The following is a 27,997-nucleotide window of genomic DNA, read 5'->3' as shown; positions in this document are numbered from 1 at the left end:
ATTTGTTAGGTGTATTAACAAGTCCTGAATTAAAAGATGCTACAGGGTGTATCTTATTGTTTAAGTATTCAACTGGAAAATATTTTGGCAGTATTCAAATTGATATTTTAAATACTTTTGATGTGTGGAAAACAGGTAATTTCTCTTCTTTTAAATTAAAATGTTTTAAGTTATTATGCTATACTCTATTGTTTCTGCTTACTACATTAGTTTAAGTATGAATGAAGTTGAATAAAAGAGTATGAATTATATTTTGACATCATTAAAAGTTTAAGACTCAAATAGAATTAGGTTAAACATTTACACTAGGTTAAACTTTGATAAAACACTAAATAGGTTAAACTTTTTTCTTAGAGTCATATTATATTTACTAATGATGTTTTGGAGAGTCTGATAATTATAAATTACATATTGAATCGATTATTAAACATTCATTAAAGTAATTTAAAAGATATTCAGTTCTTTAAATGTTACAAAATTGTGTGAAAATTTTATTTTCAGTTTAATAAAATATAACATAATAATTTAGAATTAATTAAATTATAAGTTATGTGTATATATATATATATATATATATATATATATATATATATATATATATATATATATATATATATATATTTATATATATATATATATATATATATATGTATATATATATATGTATATATATATATATATGTATATATATATATATGTATATATATATATGTATATATATATATATATATATATATATATATATATATATATATATATATATATATATATATATATATATATATATATATATATGTATATAAGACCAGTTCAAAAAAATATTTTTTAATAATTAAGTGGCTAGATGTTTAAATGTTGTTAATTGATGAAAAAAAGTAAATCATTAAGGTTCCAAAGCATTATTCCAATATTTAGCAACAGCTCAATTAAGTTTACTTTACAATGGGGTCCTAAAATTAAAAAAAAAAGTTCCTTAAAAGTAGGTCAACCTGGTACTCAAAAGAAGCAAAATAATATGTAAATTTCAAAAATAATAATTGTTTTATAAAAAATAAATTAAAAAATTTTTAGTTTTATTAAAAACTTGTAAAAATGTACTTTTTTTATTTCTAGTTAAAAAACCATAGTTTTTGTGCAATTAAATCTAAAATAATAATTGTAGTATTAAATTATCTTTTTTTTTTTAAATTTTTATATAATTTTGCTACTTTTAAAACCCAACATTTGGGTGTCCCAAAAAAAAAAACAAGCTCTCTACTGATTCCCATTCTATGTGACCTAAATAAGTACTAAAAAAAATTTGACGGTTTTATTTTGATAGGAAGTGCTAGATGTAAAATCTGAGTTTTACTGTTTTAATGTTAAGCTAGCTTAACATTAATAGAAAACACATTTTAGAAAATTAAAACAAAACAATTAGATGCGTATAAATCATTTCCAATTGTTTTCTACTATTTAACTTGATAGATTATATTTATAAGTATGAAAATACAAAAAAAAATACATGAAAACTAATATTTATTAGCAAATTTAAGATTTTATTGCGGTGAAACATTTCTCAAAAAATACAACTTTTTGAACAGTTCCCAAGCTCCTTTTTAGTCATAGTCTTAGTCAAGTTTTTTCTAGACTTTTTAACTACAAAGAGTACATTTTGAAGGTGATCTTCATCTCTAGTAGCTGAAAGAAAATCTTTAATGAGCTTAATGTTTCTTTCTGCACCATCATTTACAACAGATATGTTTTTGATCCATGCAATAAAATCTAGCAACTGAGGATGGTTAAAAACATCTATAGTATTAAGACAATTATTAAGCCATTCTTTTATACTTGCTCTTGATATTTTAAAATGTTTGAAGAGAAGGTAGCTTTGCTCGGAAATCAACTCAGGTAGCTCTGTGGTCTCTCCAATTTGTACATTTGATGGTTTACAATGCTGAAATTCATTTGGCTCTTCAAACTCAATCAGAGCTAACAGCATTCTTAGCTTTGTTTCAGAAGGAACTTCTTTATCCCCAAAGGACAAAATACAGAGTTGCGGAGTTAAGTACCACGTATGGCGTCCCATGCTGAGAAGCAAAGCATTTCCAATATTCTTACTAACTTTTCTCAATGCATAGGCTGTCTGGATAGCTTTCAAATCATTGTAGGGAGCCAGAAATCCTAAAAAACTTTTTAAAAACCATGGAACATAGCAAATTGCAATGAACAAACTTGCATCCTTCAACTGCAGCACTTCTTTTTCTGTCAAGATATTACTGATATCTTTAGTCATATAAAGAGTCAGGATGTAGATCACATCTGCTAAAAACCTTGCCTCATGGCAGGCGCCAGGTTGATGGAACTTAAAATCTTGTACTTCCACTCCAAGGAAGAAGGAGGCAAGCTTACAAACTATAGCATAATCATTCCTTGAAAACACTATATCAGTAGTTGCATTAGTCAAAAATGTCTTAGCTTCCTCTGCAACAGTGCGAAGAACAGAGCCAATCTTCAGATCATCTCTTTGCCAGTCCAATTTACATAAATTTTTCACTTCATTCACTTTCTCACAGATTTCAGGCCACTTGTTCTTTAGCTTGACATAAAGAGATCTTCTTGGACCTTTAGTTTTCTCACCAGTAAGGGCAGCCATATAGTGAGATACATGTACTTCATATATGTGTCTCCTACACATTATCCACAAAATTGGTAATTTCAAAATATCTGTAAGAATTTGGACTGCTCCATTTACTCCGCCTGTATTGCTTGCAGTTGTATCACAGCATATACCAATGATCTGCTCTGTACATCCGTAATATTCTAAAAGATTGTGCACTTGTTCTGCTTGGTCAACTCCCTTTGAAGAGGGACATTGAACAACACCTAAAAGATGGTCTTCCATGGTATCGTCATCCGGGGAACTCACTGAGACTGCAAGTCGCTCAATTTTTTGGATAATGTTAAGCCCAGTGGTAATTTGTTCCAACAGTTTGGTATCAAAATGAAGAATAAGCTGTCGGCCTTTAAGATGATTAGATATTGAAATCCACTCCGAGTCTCCTTCAAGTTCTACATATTTGAACTTTTTTCTATGAAGTGTGCTTCTTGAAAGCGGTATATCATTAATTTCTATACCTCCAGCTTTAAATACTTCACTTAAAATTGCCAGATGAGGTCGTACACCAACATTGAACCTTGTTGCTGGAACAGCAGTACATTCAATGAGCTTTTCAACATTCACTGCTAGATTTATCATATCTCCAGAATTGTACCTAGGTATCATTTTATAATATTTTTCTACCTATTTATAATTATATACTTTTCAATAAAACAGCTTTAGCTTGTGAAAATTACAACTATGTTATTAAAATAATACTATACCTGCGTTTCCGACCGTTACCCAGGAAATCATCTTCCTCGCTGATTTCACAGTCCTCGTTTGACTTTTCTTCCTCACTGCTGAATTGAATCTCTTCTGTCATGGAGTCATGTGACAACAAAACATCATTGATATCTTTTAAGTTTTTCTGTCTCTCTAATTCTTTCTCTCTCAACTTATCTAGCTTGTTCTTTCTCCTGTTTGCATCAATACTCTTCTACTGTAGTCTTCATCGACTTTTGTTTCCGTATATCCTTTCCTATGTAACTTCTGGTTTTCATAAAAACTAAGAAATATTTAAATCTATTAAGCCATTTATAAATAAATTAATAACTGTTCTAGTTTTTCTTGGAAGATGACCAAACCATGTAAAGAGTTAAACATAAATATTTTAAAGGAAATAATATGCTATTACTTAAGTTACTTTTAATTGGAAAAAAAATCTCACTACTAAAAAAAGTGTTATTTAATGAACTTACTTTATATCTTCCAGCTTGGCATCATCTGTTCTCAATCTATCAGCAAGAATATCTTTTTTAAAATTCTTAGTCGAGATGTCAAAAAGCTGATAGGATTCTGTGAGAAAATCTTTCTCTAACTTTGATTGCTTATCAAGACTGCTGTTCCAGTTTAGAGAAGACAATTTAATCAATTTCTTGTATTTTAAATTAAGTTTAATGATTTTAGTCTTTATATTGTACCCACAAATCACAAATTTCTTGCCAAACCCAGCATTATCCCAAATTTTTTTAATCCTAGATACCAAGCAAGAACTATCAGGATCTGTACAAACACCATTTTCAAAAACAAGATCCTTGGATTTCGATTTCAATTTGCAACCAACATTAGTAGAAGTGGGTTTGTATTTAACTTGTGACTCGCGAAGGATAAATTGATAGTATCTAAGAATATCACCATTAGATGGAAGCTGTCTCTGAGGTAACTCCCTCAGTGGGTACTTCAATAGGTAAATATACCTCAACCTTTCTGTATTTTTCCGTTTTATCTTATTCTGTCCTATCATCTTCTTTTTTAAGCTGTTCTGTTTCGAAATAATCAGTTTTTTAACTAAATTTTTACTAAATGTTACACTTGCATCAAAAATCTATGAAGTCGTTATTCCCTCTCGTATAATATTTTATCTAAGTTTACCGTTACGGCTTTTATAACCGTTTACACGAGAATTCCTTCGTGCACAAATAATTCCATTTAGAAATTTTTTCCTTCAAAAAAAATTTCTAAATGGAGTTATTTGTGAACCAATCCATGGGGAATTATACGAACTAATAATATTGTCCAGAGGGAAAAATATCAATCTCTAACAATGTTCATAGGGAATGATCCTATTCTTTAATAATATCCTATGGGAATTATTTGTGTACTAATTATTACATCATATTAAAACATATTGAAATACTAGATAGCGCTGTTTTGTAGTAAATACACATAAGTGTACAAAACCGTAAAACTCAGAATTTACATCTATCGCTTCTAGTCATTAAAAAATTAAAAAAAAGATTTTGGTAGCTATTTAGGACCTATAGAATGGGGATCAGTTGAGAGCACATTGAAATTTTAAAAAAAAGTGTGTTTTTGGGACACCCTACCCAACATGACATACTTTTGAAAAACTTTTTTTTTTTTAAATAATAGGGGACCTGTTAAAATGTAAAGTTAATTGAGCTGTCCCTAAAATTCATTATTTAAGTTTGCAATTTTGAACTAATTTTCCTGACCACAAACCACATCAAACCACATCAAGCCCAAATTAAGTTCAAAATTTTTTTTTTTTATATACAATTTTGAAATGGTCTAATGTATATATATATATATATATATATATATATATATATATATATATATATATATATATATATATATATATATATATATATATATATATATTTTATACAATCCAGGTAGTTAGGTTATATAATTACATTTGATACTTGATGTCATGCTCATTAAACGGTGTGTTTGTTAAATCGACAGAGCCGCAAAAATGAGTAATATATGCAGAGTGGTGTTTTTCTATAAATACTTTTTGAGTTTTTCTGCTTTATTTTGCAAAAACCATGTTCTTTTGATTATTTGGTCTTTTGATATTTTGTTTTGATTATTTACTTATTTTCTTTATTTTTACTATTTGGATTGGTCTGCCGTTTTGGTGCCAATACCAATTATATATGTGTATATATATATATATATATATATATATATATATATATATATATATATATATATATATATATATATATACACAAACCTTGTTTTAAATAAAAAATGCTTAATACATAAGCTTAACATGATATTTGACGTCATAAAATTCTCTTTATTTTTTTTATTTTTTTAAGAAATTAACTTTTTCAAATTACTGCAATAATATTAATTACAGCAAAACGAGTTGAATGTTATTTAATGGCTTTTTTATTACTACTAGAAGGGAATGTTTATTTTCTTTAATTTTTTTTTTTAATATTAAATAATTAAATTTAGTATTGCATTTAAAAAAATGTTTAATATTAGCAAATTTTTTTCTTTTCTCGACATTTGCATTAATGAATTAAAGTATGTTAAATTTTTTAATTTTTGAAATGAATATTTCTTAAATGTCTAATTGTGGCTTTGCAACTACAAGTGATTTTTTATTGTTAAAAAATTAGAGAGTAACGAATAAAAAAATAACATTTATTTATTAAATTTATTTATTAAAAGTTTATTATTTTATTATTAAAATTATGTCAGTGAATATATAGTTTATTAAAAAATAATCGCTGGGATTTTACTTGTGTTATTAAAAAAAAAGTTTAACTTAGTTTTGTGCATATTTTTGATGCAGCTGTTTATTTTATATTTAATTTTGAGTAAAAAAAAAATGTTTAGGAAAGAAAACCGAAAAAACAATTGCAATAAAAATGAGCTAATTTTTTTTAAAACAAATAAAATTTCAATATTGAATAATATTTAGTAATGCTTTTAAATAAATTCGACATTTAAGTTAAACCCAAGCATAAACTTTAATTTTAATAAACTTAAATATATTTTTTAAATCAAAATTAAATTATTTTTTTTTTATCAGAATAAAATTATATATTTTTATTAAGTTAGTTTTAAATTAAGTTATATTTTTTATCAAAATTTAATTATGTTTTTATGGTCTTTGCTTCGAGCTTAAAAAATCAATCATTACAATAAAATAAAAACTAAATAAAAATAAACTTTTAATTTTATTTGAGTTTTTTTCATTAGTAAATAGCACTTGTATCAAACATAATTGTCATTCAAACTTTTCTAACAAATATTTTTACATAAACGTCATTCAAAAGTTAATGTGACTTTTTTGTAAATTAATTACTTCTTTTATCTTACCGCTTATTGAATAATTTAAAAGTTAAAAAAATGATAAAAAGTTACTTAACTGAAATCGCTTACTGCTTACATAAAATCGCTTACATAAGGTGTACATAAATGGCTCTATGTGTAACGCTTTAAAATAAGGCCTGTATATATATATACAATACCCAGACTTAATCTCATACCATTTGACCGAATTAAAAATTCCATAAGTTATAAGTTTACATATATAGTGCTATACCCAGACTTAATCTCATACCGTTTGACCAAATTAAATATTCCATAAGTTATAAATTTACATATTAATAAAGACCAACATTAAATAAAACAAATAAACTGTTTTATAGTTGTAGTTTTATAACTATAATTAAAGTGTTGAGCTTTATTAAGCAACTTATATTTTCAGGGTGTTAGCTAGTCCAATGGTGCCGCGTATAACGCGGAATTCCCAATGGGCCTAAAATTCCCAAAAGTCAATTCCCTTTTTTTATAAGAGTGTTTTTTTTTTAGTTTTTTTAGTACCTTTTCTAAAAAATTCCCAACATTTTCTAGAACAACAACAATAAAAACTCCCAATACGGCAAAAACGCGGTATAAAATTTATTTCTAACTAACGCCCTGATTTTATATAAGTTATATTTTATATATAATTATATTTATGTGAATTTGAATGATTTTTATATTGTTAAAAGTTAAATTGCAATGTTAGTGTATTGTAAAGTTCTGCAATGTAATTAAATTTAATTTTAAGCCGCTTTAAAATCTTTTAAACAAAAGCTGTAACAAAAATTAATAATCTTTTGTTTGTTCACAAACAAGAAAAATATTTTTTGATTTAAAACTTTAAATGTGACCCAATCTATTAAATATTAATATATTTAACTTTTTTTAATTTATAATTTGCCAGGACTTTTTTTTCACCCATATAAACTGACACAGGTGTGGAGTGGAGCTACGAAATGTAACATCACAAGAAATAACTAATAATGACTGCTCATATGTATAGAAAGAAAAGTTGAGTCAAGATGGCAAACATTTTAAAAACCTGAGTTACTGAAAAACTATTAGTCATGAAGCAATAATAATTTGTCTATACTTTTGCCTGCATGAATTTTCAGTCTGCAATTAAAAAAATTAGTAATAAAAATAAAATATGTAAAGCTATTAAATTTGTCTTTTGTGACTGGGAGATGACTTATAATGCGTTTTCTGTCTCTAAATTTATAAAATTTCAAAATAATTTTAACTAAAATAACACAAAATAAACACGCATTTCAAAAAGTTTTTCTGAAAAAGTTACACCCGTAGGACACTATCCATAAGCAATAACCAAATCCAATGTTTTTTTTAAGCACAAAAACCAAATCTATGCGTATAAAATTATGTTAGCAATATTTAAAAAAACTTATTCGTTTTTTTTAGATATTAATACAAGGTATAAATACAGTTTCGTTTCTACCCAGCACTTCTGCCCTCAAATAATTATAAACTTTTTTCAAATTTTGTTCAATTCTTTGTAATTTATGATTTAAACAAGCTTTAAGCAGTTTTTAAACAGTAGAAATTTGTCTCCAACCCTCTACATGATAACTTTTTTTTTTTTTTTATATATATAAATTAAAAAGTAAATAATTGTTTTTAATTTTTGTGTAGATGTTTGGTCAATGAATGATGCTGAATCCTTTAATCCAAATGTTTGGTTAACAGGATATCTTAACATTGGTTATATTAGTCATGATATTAAAAGATTTCGGTTTGTGCATGAAAAGCAAAAAAACACTATAAATGATCCAGTATCTGTTACTGATATAGTATTAAAATGTAGAAAACCAGATGAATTTAAGATGACAGCAGAAGCATGCAAAGAGAAGGAAGAAACACTTCCATCTTGCTTTATTGATGTTTTAAATCCATTTTTAAAAGGTTATTTTACTTTTTCAAATCTTACATTTAAAACAAAAGTATGAAAAATGGAAGCAAAACTTGTTTAAGCGAATAAACTTAATTACTTTCATTTAGTTTTGCTTTGAATTGATTTTTTAAAAATTGATTTGAATCAATTTTTAGTTGAGACAACTAGTCTACTAATTGGTTGAATTTATTAATTGTATGAAGACCTACTTTTTCAGAATTCATAGTTAATTTAATGAATTTAAAAATGAATTATATAATTTATTTTTAAAAAATGAATTTATAAATTTTAGTTTAAACCTCTTTAATATTGCAGAGTTATTTTATGCTCCCTATTATCATTTTCAAAACTTTATTTGATATGGAAACAATTATACATGTACTAAGTATATGTTTTTAAAGATGCTAATCTTTTTAAACTTCTATTTTGATAATGGGACAAAATTATGATTGATATCTTTGCTAAAAAAAAAACATTTTGTTTAATTTGATTTGTTTAACATTTGATCTGTAAAATAATCCCAGTTATTTTTGTTTAAAACTTTTAGTTGTACACTTTTTATTATTTTTATTTAAAACTTATATTAAATACTTTTTTTTCATTTTTGTTTAAAACTTTTAGTAAACACTTTTTATTTAAACAAAAAAATTTTAATTGGTCCAAAAACAGAAAGAAAAAAAAGCATAAATTTAAATGACATAAATGTACGCTTTCAGAGATGTTTTTTCTATTAGTTAAGATATTGTTGTGTAAACATTTATTTTAAAAACATTATTTATATGTTTTTTAAACTATTTGTTTGGATGTAGTAAATAATACTTTTTACATATTTAATAGAAACCTCTTTCAGGTTCTGCATGGTCAGTATCTATACCATTCAATGACATTAAAAAAGATTTAGGTCCCTATGTTACATCAAATGGCATGTACAATGACTTGATTGCTATATATAAAGTACAAGTTATAAAGGCTGGGTTGTATAACTTATGGATTGAGACTTTTGCAATGAGTAACAGCACCAATAGTGTAATTGTTAAAATCAATGAAGATGTAACAGTTGCAGATACTCCTTTTAATAAAAGGACTGGCATGTGGCTACCTATTAACAAGGTAAAATGATCTTTATGTATATATTAGAAATAAATAACTATAAGTTCATCACTTACTTGTGCTAGCATTTTTAGGCAATTTAAAAAGAAAATGTAAAGAGATTTAAAAAAATATTAGATACATTAGAGTAATGCAGACTTACATAAGCTTGAAGCTTATTCAATAAGTTAAAATTTTTTTTACACGTTTTGCATAGATAAAGTGCAGTTATGCTGAATAATGTGTGCTTAAAAATATATTCTATTCTTAAGAAGATTTGTAGTAAGTATTATAAGTTTACCACAAAACTTACTGCTGCAAACCAGAGCGTGTTTAAAATTTCAGCTAGGATCAACAGATTTACAATGGTAATTGCACAGCCATCATGTATATGATTGGTTTCTTTTATCAGAATAACAAAACAAAAAATTTTCACTGGTTCATTAGGGTTAACTTTTAGTTTTTTATAAAGTAAATTAATGTGGTGAAGTAGGACACTATCTTTTAAATTTACTAAACATAATTATTTAACTCTGCAGGCCATTCTGATCCATTATAGTATCATCTGATCTTCTAAGTAAAAGCACAATTTTGTAAGCTCTCTGTTCTTTTATAGGTATAATTAAAATGTTAATCAAAAAATTACTATAAAAATTTTGACCAAACCTTCATGCTTTTTTGAGTTTTTAAATACATAGTTTAAAATTATAATTAATACTATTATAAAAGCTATAGTATTACATCTACCATGAATTAATAATACTTTTGACTCTCTCTAACATCTAATATAAATTTTCCAAAATATGCTAAATTTTATTGAAAATGAGTCATCAAAATGTTAACTGACTAATTTTTTGTTTTTTTTAAAGGTTTTTCATCTTCAGGCTGGTAGCTATATGATAATGCTGCTTCAAAAAGAAAAGTATTTTTCATTCAAAAATATGATGCTAAATCCTAAAGACATTGTTGTTTGGAGTGAACTGGGAATGCAAAGTCGTCATATACCTGATAGCAATATTCATTCAACAAGTTCAGCTGATAGTTATTTGGCTTATTCACGCTTGAATGGAAGGGGTATTAAAGTTTTTGTAATAATGACATTTTCAAAGTTACAAATCTTATTTTGAATTATTAATCTTATGTGTTTTGTTTTCATAGCTAGTTGGATGACAATTGACACTTCTATTGAGCTAATATATCTTGAAATACAACTGCCTGACATTGCTTTAATAAACAAGATTGCTACACAAGGTGGAACGTGGTTAGATACAGCTCGACCTAATTTTTACTGCTATATAAAAAGGTGTGTAAGATAATATTAAATAAATTATTAATATATAATAAAAGATGAATTAATATATAATAAAAGTTTAATTTTCTTGGGTTAGGTATAAAATTAAGTATTCTTTGGATGGTCATAACTTTGCTTTCTACAGAAATTTAACAACAAAAGAAACAGTTGTTGTTGAGGGCAATAATAATCGTAAGTGTTTTTTGTTATTTTTTATTTTTTTTGTTTTGTTTTTTAATAAGATTAGTTTGTAACTGTATACTTACAGCGTCTTAATGCTCTAAATGTCTGAACCACTTTGACATATCTTATCAGATACACTCACTATTGACAATCTTTGAAAGGCCAGACTAACTATAAAACATTGAATCAAATTGGGTCAGGAATCTTCAAGTATTAAAACCAAATTGTGCCACTGTCGGATAATAGTAAGGTTTTTAAAGTTAATAAATTTTGTTCATGTCCACTTGAGTCATATCTTGCATTAAGCGGAAAATGAAAATGTTTCCTGTGCACAATTTTTTTCTTTTCATTTTTTTTACCTTTGTTTTTTTTTTTACTCAGAAATAATTTAAAATGTAGTGAAGTACAATACTTAAAACAAAAATACTTAAAATTGCCGTGCATACATTACATAAAAGTAAAATTACAGATTTTAAAAAAAGTAAAGTACACAAAAAACTTCATGCATAGTAGGGCAAGTAAATTTAATTTTTTACTTTCCCCTTTGCTTTCCACCACTTTTTTTAATGATTCTCAATGTTGTCAATATGTAGCATACCTTATATACCACTGCATCTACTATTGTTTCCGAAATGTACAAACAAACAAAAAAAATTTAAACTCCTTTTTTGCTTACTTTTTTACAGTATATTGTGCTTGCTCAATATTTAGTACACAAAGTTTTTTGTTTATTTATATTTCTCCTGAGCCCTTTTGTTTTCATTCCATCTTTTCAACACTAAACTCTTACTAGAAATTCTTCTTCTGTCTCTGCAATAAAATAGCTGTATAGAGCACAGATGATTTGCATAAAATAGCTCCTATGGTAAACTGACACTAACTTCTTTATAGAGAGTTTTCGAAATAATAATAAAAAGGATAATGACCTGATGAGCACTAACTTAAACACTCTACTTTTTTTTTGTTGACATTTTCATTCATAGCTTTGATAACTGTTATTAGGCATTCTTCAAATTCCAAATTCCTCAAAACCCTCTACTTTACCTTTTGGCATTTTGTCAAAAGCTTTTTTAAAGTTGTTGAATGTCATCCACAGATCTTTTTTCTTTTCAAATTTTAAACCTGCCATTCAATAAAGTTGCATCTACTTTTTTCTTTTCTGAGCTAAAAAAAAACTGAATATTATTGATAAATATGCTGCATCTCTCATCTTTTCCTTGTAATATTTTTTTTTATGTCTTTACTACAAGGTTGAGCATTTTATTACATATGCTCATGCTCTTAAACATGCTAGTGGGTCTCCACTGCTTTTATAAATCTTCACCATCCAACTTTTCTTTCAATTATTTGGCGTTTTATTTATATAAAAAATTGAATGCAGATTTTTTTTTATTTATTCTGACTTGCTCCCAACAAGGTTGCAAGTAACCACTATTAAGTTGGGAGTTACTAGAAAATAAAGAATAAAGTTAAGGAGCAAGGAAATGGTTGATAGAAGACTTAAAAGGTTTTAGGTTGTATGGGTCAGGAAAATATAAAGATGGGAGAGACTTCCAAAGGGTTTCAGTGCATGGAAAAAAACTAGACAAATAAAAGTTATTAAAGCATGCAGGGGCATATAGAGTAAAAGAATGAGACTTAGCTGAATGGTAAGTCAAATGAGAATGAGTTTTGTTTGATAGAAATAGAGATAATATAAGATATAATAGAGATAATATAAGATATAATAGAGATAATATAAGATATAATAAAGATAATATAAGATATAATAGAGATAATATAAGATATAATAGAGATAATATAAGATATAATAGAGATAATAGCTCCTTTGAGCAGCAACCATAATAGTATTTGCTAAAAGAGAAAGTTTAGCAAATAGAACAGGTCCAACTACGTTGACAATGCATTTTTGGAACTTGTCTAGAAGAGAAAGAGCATCATTAGAAGAACCAGCCTAAATATTACAACAGTATTCCATAAATAATTGTTTTGCAGCCATAGAGGTAGAGAATGGAATCAGTATTAAGATAATGGCAAGTACAATAAAGAGAAGCAACCTTAGCAGATGCTAATTTAGCAATTGATTGTATATTTGGTTTCCATGAGAGGTCAGTACTGATTAATAATCCATGAAGGCGTAAAAAAGAGGACTCAATGAGAGGGTTGCCATTCATAAATGTAGAATTGTCAATAGTATTACAATAGTTGTTTTGCAGTAAATAACTGAGTTTTGTTGGAGTTTTACAAGCCACTGCAAGCCCAAATCTGTTACAGAGGGGAGATCAGATTCAAGATCGGCTGCCTGTTCTAAGCGGTCAAAAAGAGAAGACTTTTTGTCAAGACAGGAGAATAAGGTTGAGTCATCAGCAAATAAAGCCACTTTAGATGTAAGGTCAGGAATATTATTAATATTCGACTCCCACCACGTCCCTGGAAGTACCGCGCTCAACTTAGTTTCTCCGCGCAGCGGCCTTGCTCGGCAAGGTTTGTGTTTCGGAGTTAAAGAGTTGAGAGAGGGTTGCACCACAAATAACAACTAAAAAAATAAAAAACACAAAAAAATGAGTAGCCTCCTCGACTGTAGTGGCCCCCCTCGGGCCTTAGGGAGGTGAATAATCTGAAAAAAATATATATATATAGATAAGACACAAAATAGGACCAAGGATAGAACCTTGAGGTACCCCAGAATTTACTAGAAATGAAGAAGAGTGTTGGCCTTTGAGGATGACTTCATTAAAGCAGTTGAAAAGAAATGATTTGATAATCTTAAAAACTCTTCCAGATACACCATAAGAAGCAAGCTTATTGAGAAGGCCAGCATACCAAATTTTGTCAAAAGCTTTAGATATGTCAAGAGCAATAGCCCTAGCCTTGCCACCTTCATTTAATGCACAATAAAATTTTACAGTCACAGAAGTTAGCAAGTCAGCCCTAAAGCCAGACAATTGAAAACCATATTGATTGTCTGACAGTAAGTTATTTGACTCAAGATGATGAATTTAGGAGTGGTAGAGTGCTCGCTTCATAAGCAAGAGATTCTGAGTTCAATCCCCACCATGTCCCTGGTAGCACAGCGCTCAAATTGTTTCACTGTGCAGTGGCCTAGATCATTAAGGTTCGTGTTTGGGAGTTATAGTGTTGAGAGAGGCTTATAACCACAATTAAGTAGCCTCTTTGTCTGTAGTGGCCGAGAACTTTGGGGCAGTGAATTAACATTAAAAAAAAAGATAGGATGTTAGAAGATGCCACTGATGCCAGTTTCCAGCAGGCTGCAAAACCAGATTCCGTCCAGCACTTATTAAATAATTTCGAGAGAATTGAAGAGAGTTCTAGAAAACGCTTTTGTAAGACTATGACAGGAATGTTGTCTGGACCACAAACCGTAAAAGAGTTTAATTGAGATATGACTTTAGCAACAGAAGCTGGATTGATTTGAATGTTTAACAATGGGTTAACCTGTTTACTGGAATAAAAAGAAGAGTATGGCCATAAGATTCATGAGTTGAACTAGAAGAAAAATTCTTTACAAATAGTTCTGCTTTATCCATAAACCCCGATTATAAATTGCTCTTGAAAGAGTTGTTCTTTTTGATTACAATGATTATGGTTAGATATATTGGCTGCACAACAAGGTGATAACCATTGGGTTAAATGAAGCTTTACTAACAGACAAGAAGGAATAAAAGCTTTCATATCTGCCTGGACCCAGAACATTACATTTGAGACACATTTATCAGCAGAGAGAGAAAAGGCATCAGCCTAAGGACCGCCACTAAGTAAACCACGAAAAGAATTCCATCAGCTTTAAGGTGCTAATAGATTTGTTGAAACAGTTAGGTGATGGGGATGATTTTTTATGTTTAATATTTTGGGGTTACTTTGGGCATGGTTTTTAAGTTTAAAGAGAACTTGACTCATTCATAGATAGAGCACAGCATCTTAAGCAATGAGCTATGCAGTTGTTTTAATCCGGTTAATTAACCTGTAATGTTGTAACTTAGGGCTCTTATGTGGCCTTGACAATGCACGGCAAAAGCATTAATAGGCATACCATCCATGCGCAACATAGCACTGTTAATACTCTGATATTTTACAGCTCTTGATGAAATAAGCCTCTCCAAGAGCTACCACAAATTTCAGGAAACTTTACCAGCTGTACCCTTTTTAGGAGATGACAGGAAGAGTTACATAACCACTATCAAGAAAGCACAAGAAAAAATCTATGAGAAAAGTCAAGAAGATCTAGCATTCATCATTCTAGGCAGGAAACAATGTAACACAGGTTAACATCTGCGTCAGCCTAATTGTTGTTTGGTTTGTTGCTGGTCAACAGAATTATTCTGCTTACCCCTAAAGTCTTTGCCTAGGAGGCCTTCTACAAAACAGTAGCTGAATGCAGTTAACATTTTCCCAAGTTGAGTATTTTTATCAAGACACTATCTCTAGCTTTTATTCAACCAAGAACCCCAAGGCAGGAGAATTTTAAGTTAGAGTTTTTTTTTTTTTAAAGCTTTAAAAACTTTTTCTAAAAACACTTTACAAAGCAGCAGGCCATAAAGCAGGCAGTATTGGGTCACATGATATCAGTAGCAGGGTGACCACAATGATCCTGAACCTGACCTGGAGCAGTCAAAAAAAGCTACTTCCTGTAAGCAGCTCTCCAAAATACAGGCAGGAATATTTTAAAATAACATCAGAAAAAACATTACATCTAACAGAATACTAATAGTTATGGTGATTTTTTATAGTTTTTATAGTTGTTTTTGAAACCTACGCTCTTTTTTCCAACTATTGCTACTCTGAACATTGTTTTTTAAAAGGTTGCATCAGCAACTTATTTGTCACTATTACTCTCAAAATGTCACTTAAGCTTATGTTAATAAGATGTTTGCTTAGATCTTGTTAGCAAACATCTTATTAACGTATAATTGATAAATCAAGTTAGAGGTATTTTGAAAGGTTGAACACACTTAAGTATATATACCCAAAGTTTAAATAAAATCATAAACTCTAATCCAGCCTTTGAAACTTGGGTTGACATTCAGTAATGCTAACACAAGGACTTATATTTGCTTTACTATAGCATACAGTAGCCAAAGCGAATTTCTAAAAGTGTTGGCAAATCTCTAAATGTTTAGGCATGCAAAAATAGATAAATGTATATAATAACATTTATACTATACCTTCAATGTGATTTTTTAATTTAAATTTAAAAGAAAAAGACAACAAAGTAACAGATAAAATTGATTAGAAACGTTTTATTAAAATGAAAAAAAAAATTCATTCATAGCAAGCTTAGCTAGGTTTATTCATTAATTTATTAAAAAGTTAAAAAGCTTACTGCTTAAATTGCCTGTTGTTCTCATGCTTTTTTAAGTCAAAGTTTCAGTTTATTAAGTTTAAAGTTCTTATTGTTATTTATTTTATTACTTAAAATGTTCAATTACATTTTTTCGGCTTTTTTAATATTATTTAAATAATTTTAGTAATATTATTTAAATAATTTTGGTAATATTAATTAAATAAATTATTTAAAATTTGTTCTAATATTATTTGCATCTTTCAATATTATTTAAAATTATAAAGTTTAAAGATAGGAAAGTTTAGCTAAGAACTTTAGCTGCTTTCCTATTTTTAAAATTTATGATGCTACCATACATATATCCCATTTTAACTTCAGGGTGCTATACATAGTAAAGTTATAAAACCTATGAAATCGTGTTTTATTAGACTATGATCGAAAACATCTTGAACTGTGCATTTGTGATCAATTGTCTATTATCTTTTTGCTTCTTTTAATATAACAAATCGGTTTTGTGAATCAAAAGTACTATTACTACAATCATTATCTTTATCAATTACTATCATCTACAAAACTTATGTCTATAAAATCCATAAAACAAAATTTGTCTATAAAAGCAAATTTTAAAATATTTTTCAAATTTTTTTTAAGTTTCAAACTTGGTTGTTGAACATATTTTTGATTTTGTACTTGTTGCTAAATCAATTCGTGTATATCCTTCAAATACAACAAGAGATCAATTTATTTGTTTACGTACTGAGTTATATGGTTATTACAAAACAAATGGCACTTGTCCAATAATAATATCAAAACCAAGACAAGAAGTATGTCAAGGAAGTGGAGAGTGTGAAAATATTAATTCTAGATGTCAAATTGATCCATGTATGTTAATTGAAATATTTTAATTTTTTAGACTGAAAAACAGACCTTTTACCCTAGATCTAAGTTATTTTCTTTATAATGACTTACTGTAAATTAATCTTTATTTTCTATTAGAAAAAATTTTTTTTTATTGATTTTTAAAATATCTTTTAATTTTTTAACAGCTAATAATCAATCAGTTTGTTTATGCAATGAAGGTTTTCATGGTAACTCATGTCAGTTTGTTGGTTGTTCTTCAAACCCTTGTCTAAATGGAGGAGTATGTAACGAGAATGGTAAAAGTATAATTTGTATCTGCTTACCAGGATTTCATGGAATATACTGCCAAGCTGTTTGTCCAAAAGGTAAGGTAGATATGATTATTTATAAAATGAGTTCATGAAATACTAAAAATGAAAGAGCATCTTTATAGTTAGACATTAGTATTACTTATTTATTTTATTTTATTATTAATTTTTTTTTAAATATAATATAAGAAAAATTAGTTTAATAAATTTTATAAAAAGTAAAAGTTTATTTTCATTATTTTTAAAAAATAATGAAAATAAAAGAAATTTTCTTCTTAAAGCCTAACCTTTAATTCATGTTATTTAGAGTAGTCCACTTTAGTTGATGTACTTTGGGATGGTCCACTTTAGTTGATGTACTTTAGGTGGTCCACTTTAGTTGATGTACATTAGGGTGATCGCTTTAATTGATGTGCTTTAGGGTGGTCCATTATAAACTTATTTTTAATAATATAAATATATTTTAAAATTATTTTTTATAATATAAAACTAAAAATTACTAATTTAGGACTATTTTTAGATCTCTCACAAAACAAGGAATTTTAAGTAATGAGTTGCACAAGTGTTGTGCAACATTTTCAAACAATTGCTATTTTTTCATAGTGGAGTTCGCACAATTTTTTTTATTAATGAATAATTATACAAGTTATCATAAATTTGATTAATTTACAATAATTTGTTCTTATCTCACTAAAGATTTGTTTTAAAACACTGTAGATCTTATGTAACATAAATGAGTTTAATTATTTAATAAGTATACTTTCTTATTGACTTCACTTCTGCAAATAACCTTAATATAGTTTTGCAATATGTGATTTTATTTTGCAGTTTTGTTAACAATTGAACTTGACTCAAGACTAAAAAGTCTTTAAGATAAAACTCTTTGCCTTGGCCTTGTGAGTTTTGGCCTTGTTAACAACTCTGCATTTAAGTTTTCAGTATTGTATCAAAAAATGGCAGAGGCTTCCATACCAAAAAAGGTTGACCTAAGAAGTCTCAACAAAAATGTATCTATTAAAACAGAAGAGACACTACTCTAACTTTTCTGTTTAAATAGAGTACTTTTATTAACAGAGTACTGTCTTTTATTAACAAAGTAATCTTATTCATAGACTTTTATTAACAGAGTACTGTCTCTTATTAAAACTATTTAATAGAGTACTGTCTCTTCTGTAAAACAGAAAGACAGTACTCCGACTCTTCTGACAGTACTCTGATAGTACTTAGATCAGTTAAAAAGCTTTTATTGAATCCAATACATATTTCAGTTATTGCTATAAACAAGAATATTGCATTAAAAAAACCAGGCATTCTTCTTGTTTGAATCATGGGATTGTTAGTTATTCCTTGAATAACTTTTAAGGAAGAATGCTACATTTGAATAGATCTGTATTGGCAAAATATCTTTTTGAGAAGTCTAAAATCATTTTGAGAGATCTAAAAAGATTTGAGGAAAAAAATAAGACTGGCTGCAAATCATCTAATTGAAGTTATCAGTGAAAACTTTTGGCTATCTGCTTGTCTGGCTGAAAGGTCTGTGTTGATCAGTTTGTTCGTTTGATATCTAAATATGAGAAACTGAAAAAAATTCATGAAACAAGAAAACTAGAAAGAATAGTAAAACAGAAAGCTATATTTTAATAAAAATTTTAAAATTGCTGACAATACAGACCAAAAGCTGCCAATAATGGAGCATGTAATGAGGCTGCAATTCTAAATAAGAAGCAAATTGGTCTCTGAAAATCTACCTTGTTAGGACTATTACGAACTGGTAGATCTTATTCTGTTTTTTTTTTCAGTATAGTCTGTTTTGAGTACTTTTTATGTTTAAAAGATTGTTTGTGGTTGCCATAATGCTTTTTCATTCGCCCTCGGTTAGGCCAATATATTGTTTATCAGGGTTATTTTGTGAGGAAACAATGCATTTGTAAATAATTATTTTTGATAAACATTTGCCATTCATAGGGCTGCCAATTTTTTGTTGAGTCTTGATGAAGGCAACAGCCTTCATCAAGGCCAAGGTTGCTGTTTGAAGAGAAAAGTTAGGTGTGGTAATACAGGGTTACTACACTATCAGGGTTGTAGTGGCGGTCAGTCTCAGTACTTCTTGCTTAAAAAGTGAGAAGTTCCACCACCTTCACCAGAGATGCATTGTAATATATATTACATATATTATATTATTACCTTACATATATGCAAATGTATATATATAGATATATAAGTTTATAAAATGTTCCAAATATTTGGGTAAAAATATACAATAAGTGATTCAATACATAGTAATAAAAAAAAATGGTGCTATAAATTTAATTCACAAATTTTCTTTTTAATATTATACAGGAAAATACGGAGTAAACTGTGGTTCTTCTTGCAATTGTCCTGAGAATGAGTATTGCAATCCTGTTAATGGCAGTTGTCTATGTGAGCCTGGTTTCCATGGTAATGATTGCAATGAAAAGTGCCTTAAAAACAGCTTTGGTCAAAACTGTTTATATAGTTGTAATTGTAGTGAAAGTATGCTGTGTGACCATATAAATGGGGAATGTTTTTGCAAAGAAGGTTGGATGGGCAATCAATGTTCTTTATCTTGTGAAAACGGATATTTTGGCAGAAATTGTAGTCAAAAGTATAATAATTTTAATTTTTTTTTTACAATTATTTGACATTCTTTATTTCTTTTAAATACTTTTTTTGCAGATGTAACTGTAAGAATGGTGGTACTTGCAATACAATAAATGGAGTTTGTACTTGCACCTCTGGGTATTATGGACCATATTGTGAACATACTTGCCCTTCGAATAGATGGGGTGAAAACTGCTCCGAATATTGTCTACAAATAAAAAACTCAATTTGTGATCATATTACAGGTCAATACACATGTTTTCCTGGATTAACAGGCTTATTTTGTGATACAGAATGTGCTGAGGGGAAGTTTGGAAATAATTGCATGCAATTGTGTGATTGCGATAAAAATACTGAAAAATGTGACAAGCGTACAGGAGAATGTATATGTAAACTAGGATATAAAGGAGAAAGGTTGTTATGTTTGTTTTAGGTTCATTTAAAATTTTTTATCATTTTTCTTTTTGAGTTTTTTTTTTTTATTTCACTAAAAAATCTCAGTATGGTAACCTAAATTTTATATGTTCACTTAGATGCGAAGAATCATGTGAAAATTACTTACCAATGACATGGGGTTACCAGTGTGGTAATCTTTGCAATTGTAAAAATGCTGTTTCTTGTGATGTAGTCAATGGAAAATGCATTTGTATGGATGGCTTTAGTGGAACAAACTGTGATGAACAATGTAATGAGGGATATTATGGAAAAAATTGCAGCTTAAGATGTATTTGTGAAAAGAAGAATACAGAAGTTTGTGAAACAGTTGGTGGATACTGCAAATGTCACCCAGGTGATTATTTAAAGTCTTGTAAATTATCAAGTTTTGAAATTCTCCCACATCTAAAATTATTTTTTTAATTAACTTATAATTATTATTATTTAAAACAAGCAAATAAAATTTTTTACATTTTTATAAGATATATTTTAAAATATATTTAATATTATTAAATGTTAAGAATTTGCTTCACAAGGTTTGGTATTTTTTTTTATAATATATTTTGGCTGAATTTCTAAATTTGGTAATTTTCTAAATTTGATCAACCAGAAATGGAGTCTAGTTTGGTGTAGGACCATAGTCTTAAACTAGACTGAGCTTTTAGTAGAAAAAAAATATTTGTAAGTAAAAACCAAACCAGACTGAGCTTTTAGTTTACAAAAGTTTTAAAACTTTGATTTATTAGGCTACACTGGTGTGTCATGCAATGAGACTTGCAAAGAAGGATATTGGGGTAAAAACTGTTATGAATCTTGCCATTGCTATAATAATGCTAAATGTGATCATGAAGATGGTTTCTGTTACTGTGCTCCTGGTTATCATGGCCGTTATTGTGAAATACCATGCAGCAAAGGAATGTATGGTGAGGATTGCAGGCAAAAGTGTCAATGTAAAAATAACGGAGATTGCAATAAGTAATATATTAGTTAATATTTTTCTTTTTTTCTATAAAAGATATTATTAATTATTGTTTTTACATTTTTTTATAGTAAATTATCTTTTTGAAATTTATGTGTATGTGGAAAAATAAAGCATTTAGTTTTTAAGTTTTTTATATTTAAGTTAAAAGCTTAATGCTTATCTAAAAAAAAAAAAAAAGTTTTCGTTTTTTATAAGAATAAGGCAACTTGAAATATTTGGGTTGTTTAAATTTTTTTTTTTTTTTTTTTTCTTTATTTTTTCTGGTTTATCAAAACAGCATCAAAGCATTTCTAATGAAAACATGAAAATTTGAGGCTATAATTCTAAGCAACTTAAAGTTATTGTGATTTGAAGTTTCATGTTGTTGTATCATATGCTTTATGGTTATTTTTTTATAAAATATTTATTTTAATGTATTTAATGGCAAATAAATTTGCACAGATTTGCTGTAAGCAATGACTAATTAAATTGGGAGAGACCAGAAAACAAAGAAAGTTTAATAGCAAAAAAGTGGTTGACAAAAGAATTAATTAAAGAAGAAGATACTATAAATTTTATGAGTCACAAAAACATCAAGATGGGAGTGGATTCCAAAGCATTGTTGTTTAGGAAAAAAATTAGATAAATAAAAGTTTTTAACATGGAGAAACAGTTACAGTAAAAGAATGTGACTGAGAGAGTTTTGGTTAATGGAACAAGTGGTGATAACTTACTTGAGCAGCAACCAAGATTTATATTTATAGAAGAGAGAAAGAAACACAATCTTATAACAATAAGATGGAAGCTCAAACTTAGGAGGTCCAACAACAATCACAAATGGTTTTAGACTTTATCTAAAAAAGAGAACATTAGGAGAATCTTAAATATGACTACAGTATTCTCTACAAGGGTATATAAGAGGTTCATACATGTATAAATGAATAATAGATTTGTAGAGGTAGAAAGTGAAAACAAAAGTCAGTAATGAATGATAATCCGAAAAGAAATGAATGATAGTCCGTAATGTCCGAATGATAGTTAGTAATGAATAATAGTCTGAATGATAGTCGGTAATGAATGATAATCCAAAAAGTAGAAGACTCATTAAGAATTGTGTTGTTATTCATCAATATAGAAATACTTACAATATAGCAATAGTTATTTAAAAAGTTAATTAATCAGGTATAATATTTCTTGTCATCAGGTATAATAAATAAAAATCTTTTTTTTAAATACGATTTTATATTTATAATACCTGATGACACTAATCACAATAGATCAGTGAAATATCAAACAATATATTAAAATAAAAAGAAATATATTGTATTCTTCTTGAATTAAAAAATTGTTATATAGGAATTTATTATAATGTAAAATAAAGATGTTTTAGAAAAAATTACAAAATTTGAACACAGGGATCAATAAAAACTTGAAATTGAGACACCGTGTCCACTTGTGGTAGATGGATTTTTAAGAAACACATTGGAAGTGTATTAAACTAAATGTTCATCAATAGATTCTAAGTTTTATCAAAAATTACTTTGACATTTAGAAGTTTTGATAATGCAAAATTGATCCAGAGTGTGGTAGTACTGCGCTCAACATGTTTCTCCGCACTGCAGTCTTGGCTGTCAAGTCTTGTTTTTCTGAGATGAAAGATAGAGCAAGATTTTGAACAACAATTAAAAAAAAAAATTGTAGTGGCCCCCAGGGAATGTTTTACTGTATTCACTTTCTTAGTGAGGTGAATACAGTAAAAAAATATTTACAAATATGCATATTTACTAAGCACGCATATTTAAAATTTGTTTTAATGCTTTTGGTGATTTTGTAATATATTCTTTTTGCAAATTGCAGCCTTTTAACTGCCTTGAAATAAACATGACAACTTCAATGACAACTTCAATGTTTCATGACAACTTCAATGACAACTTCAATGTTTCATGACAACTATCATCTAAGTAGTTACACTTACAAAATCACTTCGAGTTACAGGGTTATTCATTCTTATATGCGTGTCTATTCATTTTTATATGTGTGTTTATTCATTTTTATATGCGCATTTATTCATTCTTATATGCGTATTTATTCATTCTTATATGTGTATTTATTCATTCTTATATGCGTATTTATTCATTCTTATATGCGTATTTATTCATTCTTATATGTGTATTTATTCATTCTTATATGCGTATTTATTCATTATTATATGCATATTTATTTATTCTTATATGCGTATTTATTCATTCTTATCAAAACAAATTGTTCTTGTTCTTTGGTTAACGAGGTTAAAAATATTTAAGACAAAGACTTTTTACATTCGATGATGGTTATTTAAGTCAGTGTTAGTGTTATTAAATTTATTGGTTGATTGAATTATTATTTCTCTAATTATTCATTTATCTAGATTTAAATGTAATCATTTATAATTATTATTAAAACTCAAGTAGTTACCCTATGGATGTAAGAGAAAACAGCAGTGCCAATCGTAAAACAGGGAAAAATGTTACAAAAGAGCACATAAAAATTCTTAAGCACTTAGTTGAAAGAAATGAATCTACAACAAGCATTTCCACTTCTCTTAATTTATCTAAGCGTACAGTTCAAAATCTTGTTGTTAAGTTAAACAGAGGAGAATTCAACAACATGACTGCATTCAAATCATTTTCTGATAAAAAAACAAGGTAAAAAACCTATAAATGCTCAAATAAAAAATATTATTGAATTATGCGTACAAGAAAACAATCTTTGTACGCAAGAAGCAATAAAAGAAAATCTTTTTGTAGCAGGCTTCAACATGTCTCAGCCTACTATTTCAAGAAAACGCGGATTTATCAAGAATGCTCGGATTTATCAAGAAAGCATGTTGTGCACGCTATGCATTTGCAAGCAAAATTAACGGATATTCAAATGAAAAACTTATTTATTTGGTGAAACTGAATTTTATGTGCACACTAACAGCACATATGGTTATTAGCTAAGAGGTGAATGAATCTGCTGGAATGCAGATTTTATTTTGTACTTTCATTACTACAATGTTGGCACCAGCAATTAGAAATGTAGATGTGGAAGCGCTGGTGCTTGTTATGGACAATTGTAAATTCCATTGGAGTCTTTCTGTTAGGCAAACACTAGCCTCTCATGACATAGCTATTAAGTATCTGCCAGTATACATGCTACAGCTTAATCCAATAGAAAATTGTTTTTCTTATTTAAAATATACTTATAAACAAGGAGAAAGGCCTTGAAATATGGATGGGGTAATCAGGAAACTTAAAAATATTATGGATACTACAGAGTTTGATTTAATTCCATTTTACAACCGTATGTGTAGTTACATAAATCCAGTGCTGGCTCAGCAACTTTTTTTAAATAAATAGCAGTGGCCGTGGCGCACTGCTATTTATAAATAAATAGCAGTGGCCGTGGCGCCATTTTTAAATAAATAGCAGCAGACATGGTGCAGTGGTAGTGCACTAGCCTCAGTAACAAAGGAGCCGTGGCTCAAATCCCACTTCTGGGCATGTTTTGTGACATGGGTTAGGAAGGAGGTGAACTTCCTATTAAATGCTCCTCTGTGGTGCTCTGTTTGTTGGATTTATGTAACCATTTTTTAAATAAATAGCAGTGGCAACAATCTAATTTATATTTTAAATATATCTATATAAAAGCATAAAAATATATAATTATATTAGATAAATATAAAACTATTTTAGAGGTTTTATCGGTAGTTAACTGACATATAAACGCGTATATAAGAATGAATAAACACGCATATAAAAATGAATAGACGCGCATATAAAAATGAATAACCCTGTAATACGAAAAAAAGTTATGAAAAAAAATTGTTTAAAGTGTTTTAGTATTTAGTTATTTACTAAATTTCTTTTAGAGAATTTTTTAAAGTAGTACTAGAATGGAAATAGCTAGCACGTTAGCTTTTTTTGTACCATATTGATAGATCTCATTTTTTTATTTATTATTAGATAAAAAAATCAATAAGATTTAACTTGCTTCATCATTTTTATTTAAGAGTTGATGGTCACTGTTCCTGTCCTCCAGGATTTGCTGGGAAGTTTTGTGAGTCTAAATGTATACAAGGAAAATTTGGAAAGAATTGTTCAAGTAACTGCAGATGTGTAGCCTCAAATACACAAGAGTGTGATAGTGTTGATGGTTTTTGCTATTGTAAAAATGGCTTTATAGGAATTGAATGCGAAAAGGTTTCTTGTGTTTTTGTTATGATATTAACAATAGCTTCTCTTTTTTTATTTTATTTATTTTACTTTTTATTTTTTAAAGGATTGTGATAATGGCTTCCTTGGCAATAAATGCAATGATGTTTGTCCTATTTGCTACTATAATAACAGTACTGCTTGTGATAGACGTTATAGCAATTGCTCTTGCCCTAACTTATTTACAAGTAAAGATTGTTTAGAATACTGTGATTGGTCACATTTTGGTTATATGTGTAAGCAACAATGTAATTGTAAGATAAATGAAATATGCAACAACGTTAATGGCCAATGTTATAAATCTGATTTATATCTTGTAACAATCAAATTCCGTGCACCTTCTCAACTTTTCTTAGAAATTAGTTTACAGAGAGAAATACAGAGAAATTTTGAAAAATTGATGTACTATTGCTTTGAGCGGTTAGAAAAACTTTTGCTAAACTCTTCAACTTTAAATTCTTCTTCAATAAACATTTCTCTTATATCTACTTGCTCCAGTGTTGGAGGTGATCAAATGTTTGATAGTGTAAATACTGAAAACAGTTCTTTATATGTAATGAGGATCTACAGTGTTTTTGCTATGTTTATTGAAAGTGAAGAAATAACAGGACTTACTTTTACTCTTTTAAAAAAGACTCAACCTGTCAATGCATCATTTATTTTAGATGTTATTTCTTTCATAGGAATAAATGCATTCTCAGCAGTACTTAATTTTGAATATTACGTAGGAGAGGCGTCTTTTAAAAAGCAAGAAGAACTTTGGTATACTAAAACTGTGTATCTGGCTTCATTCATTTTGAGTGAGAATTTTTTAACTTTAGTTTTAAAAAAAAATTATTTCATAGTCAAAAGAAAAATGACAACCTATTTTATTTTAGGTGCGTTCACAGTTTTACTTTTTTTTTTTGGAATCATAATACTTTATAGACGAAAAATTCAATCTTCTCCCTTTGAAAAAGTAAGGCGTGAATCAAATGATATTGAACTAAAATCATGCCTCGTTAATGGAAAAGGACATGCTTATTCTTTTGAAAATCCTTATTATGACGTCATAGCTGCAATGGGACTTGATGACGAAATTGAAGAAGATTATTACAATCCACTTTATATGCTTGACATACCGCTTGACAGTGACAATGAACTAGACGACATGTATTACGTTGGTCATAAAAATGAAAGAAGTCCGTTTCTGTATGACAAAGATAGCGGAATTTCTAATGCAGTGCTATAGTTTTTTGTTTTTTTTACATTTTATATATTTTAGTATTACTAAATTAATTTTTCTTTTTTTATATATCAGATCCTAAAGTTATCAAATATCTTATTTATCTTCTATTTTATTATTTATTTTTAACTGCGACCTTGTAGTCATATTTATTCTTTATTTATACATATGTTTATATTTGAAATTATTATGCTTTGTAGAATATTAAGCTATTTATGAGCTTTTTCTTTTTTCCCTAATTTATTATAGGGATTTAGTAATGTGGAAAGTAAGAATATGTACATTTTTTTACATTAGTTAAGATTTAGTTGTTTTTTTTTTAAATTTATAACATTTAAAAAAATTTAACGGCTTATAATATTGCTGATGTTGTATTGATAGAAAACTTTATATAAATTGTTTATATTCTTTAATATGTTTATGGGGCTGTCGATGCCGAGGTGTTGGTGGCTTAAATATTCTATTTTTACCATTTTTTTAATATATTTTTAATCTAAAGACATTTTGTTTGCACCTTGATTTTTATATGTATGTATGTATGTATGTATGTGTATATATATATATATATATATATATATATATATATATATATATATATATATATATATTATATATATATATATATATATATATATATTGCTTTGCTGATAGTCGACAATTTTTAGAAAATTACTTGCTTTGCCACAATTTGAAATTTGCATCGTCGGCCCTATTTAATCGAAATTCTTTTTTAATAAAGTGCTTTTTTTGTTTATTAATATTTGTTAATTTGTACATTAGTTTTTTGCGTTTTATATTAAAAGTTTTATTTTTTGATGACAAAGTTTTAATTTCGTTTTGAATTACTAGCCTTACGAT

At 27.8% G+C, this 27,997-nt stretch overlaps 2 protein-coding genes across 3 annotated transcripts in view; one reads left to right on the top strand and one right to left on the bottom strand.

The window, feature by feature from the left end:
- The window catches only part of LOC101236159 (uncharacterized), a 44,887-nt gene extending 17,352 nt beyond the window's left edge, over positions 1–27,535 (top strand). Inside the window, exons 4-19 of one of the 2 annotated variants that reach the window (XM_065793811.1) lie at positions 10–135; positions 8,369–8,638; positions 9,478–9,737; positions 10,586–10,790; positions 10,875–11,019; positions 11,105–11,199; positions 17,144–17,374; positions 17,539–17,718; positions 20,002–20,287; positions 20,359–20,697; positions 20,817–21,073; positions 21,465–21,693; positions 25,713–25,902; positions 25,982–26,420; positions 26,598–26,714; positions 26,793–27,278. In XM_065793811.1, coding sequence (XP_065649883.1) covers positions 10–135; positions 8,369–8,638; positions 9,478–9,737; positions 10,586–10,790; positions 10,875–11,019; positions 11,105–11,199; positions 17,144–17,374; positions 17,539–17,718; positions 20,002–20,287; positions 20,359–20,697; positions 20,817–21,073; positions 21,465–21,693; positions 25,713–25,902; positions 25,982–26,420; positions 26,598–26,714; positions 26,793–27,145 — 3,722 coding nt within the window. In that variant the 3' untranslated portion in view covers positions 27,146–27,278. Of the gene's footprint in view, positions 1–9; positions 136–8,368; positions 8,639–9,477; positions 9,738–10,585; positions 10,791–10,874; positions 11,020–11,104; positions 11,200–17,143; positions 17,375–17,538; positions 17,719–20,001; positions 20,288–20,358; positions 20,698–20,816; positions 21,074–21,464; positions 21,694–25,712; positions 25,903–25,981; positions 26,715–26,792 lie in introns of both variants that reach the window. The other variant, XM_065793810.1, reaches the window with a different exon arrangement.
- On the bottom strand, positions 1,559–3,563 carry LOC136077843 (uncharacterized). The gene is made up of 2 exons (XM_065791995.1): positions 3,364–3,563; positions 1,559–3,254 (listed from the first exon to the last, which is right to left on the bottom strand). Exons 1-2 carry the CDS (start codon positions 3,462–3,464, stop codon positions 1,559–1,561), a joined length of 1,797 nt encoding a protein of 598 aa, XP_065648067.1. The 5' UTR covers positions 3,465–3,563.
- Positions 27,536–27,997: the final 462 nt, after the last annotated feature.

Source organism: Hydra vulgaris, chromosome 03 (assembly GCF_038396675.1).
Source record: "Hydra vulgaris chromosome 03, alternate assembly HydraT2T_AEP".
Classification (NCBI taxonomy): domain Eukaryota; kingdom Metazoa; phylum Cnidaria; class Hydrozoa; order Anthoathecata; family Hydridae; genus Hydra; species Hydra vulgaris.
This window is presented reverse-complemented; position numbering and strand designations above follow the sequence as displayed.

Coding starts and splice junctions, on each gene's coding strand:
- LOC136077843 (XM_065791995.1), bottom strand. CDS start 3,464: ATGACAGAAGAGATTCAATTCAGCAGTGAGGAAGAAAAGTCAAACGAG. Junction 3,255..3,363: donor GGTAACGGTCGGAAACGCAG/GTATAGTATTAT, acceptor AATGATACCTAG/GTACAATTCTGGAGATATGA.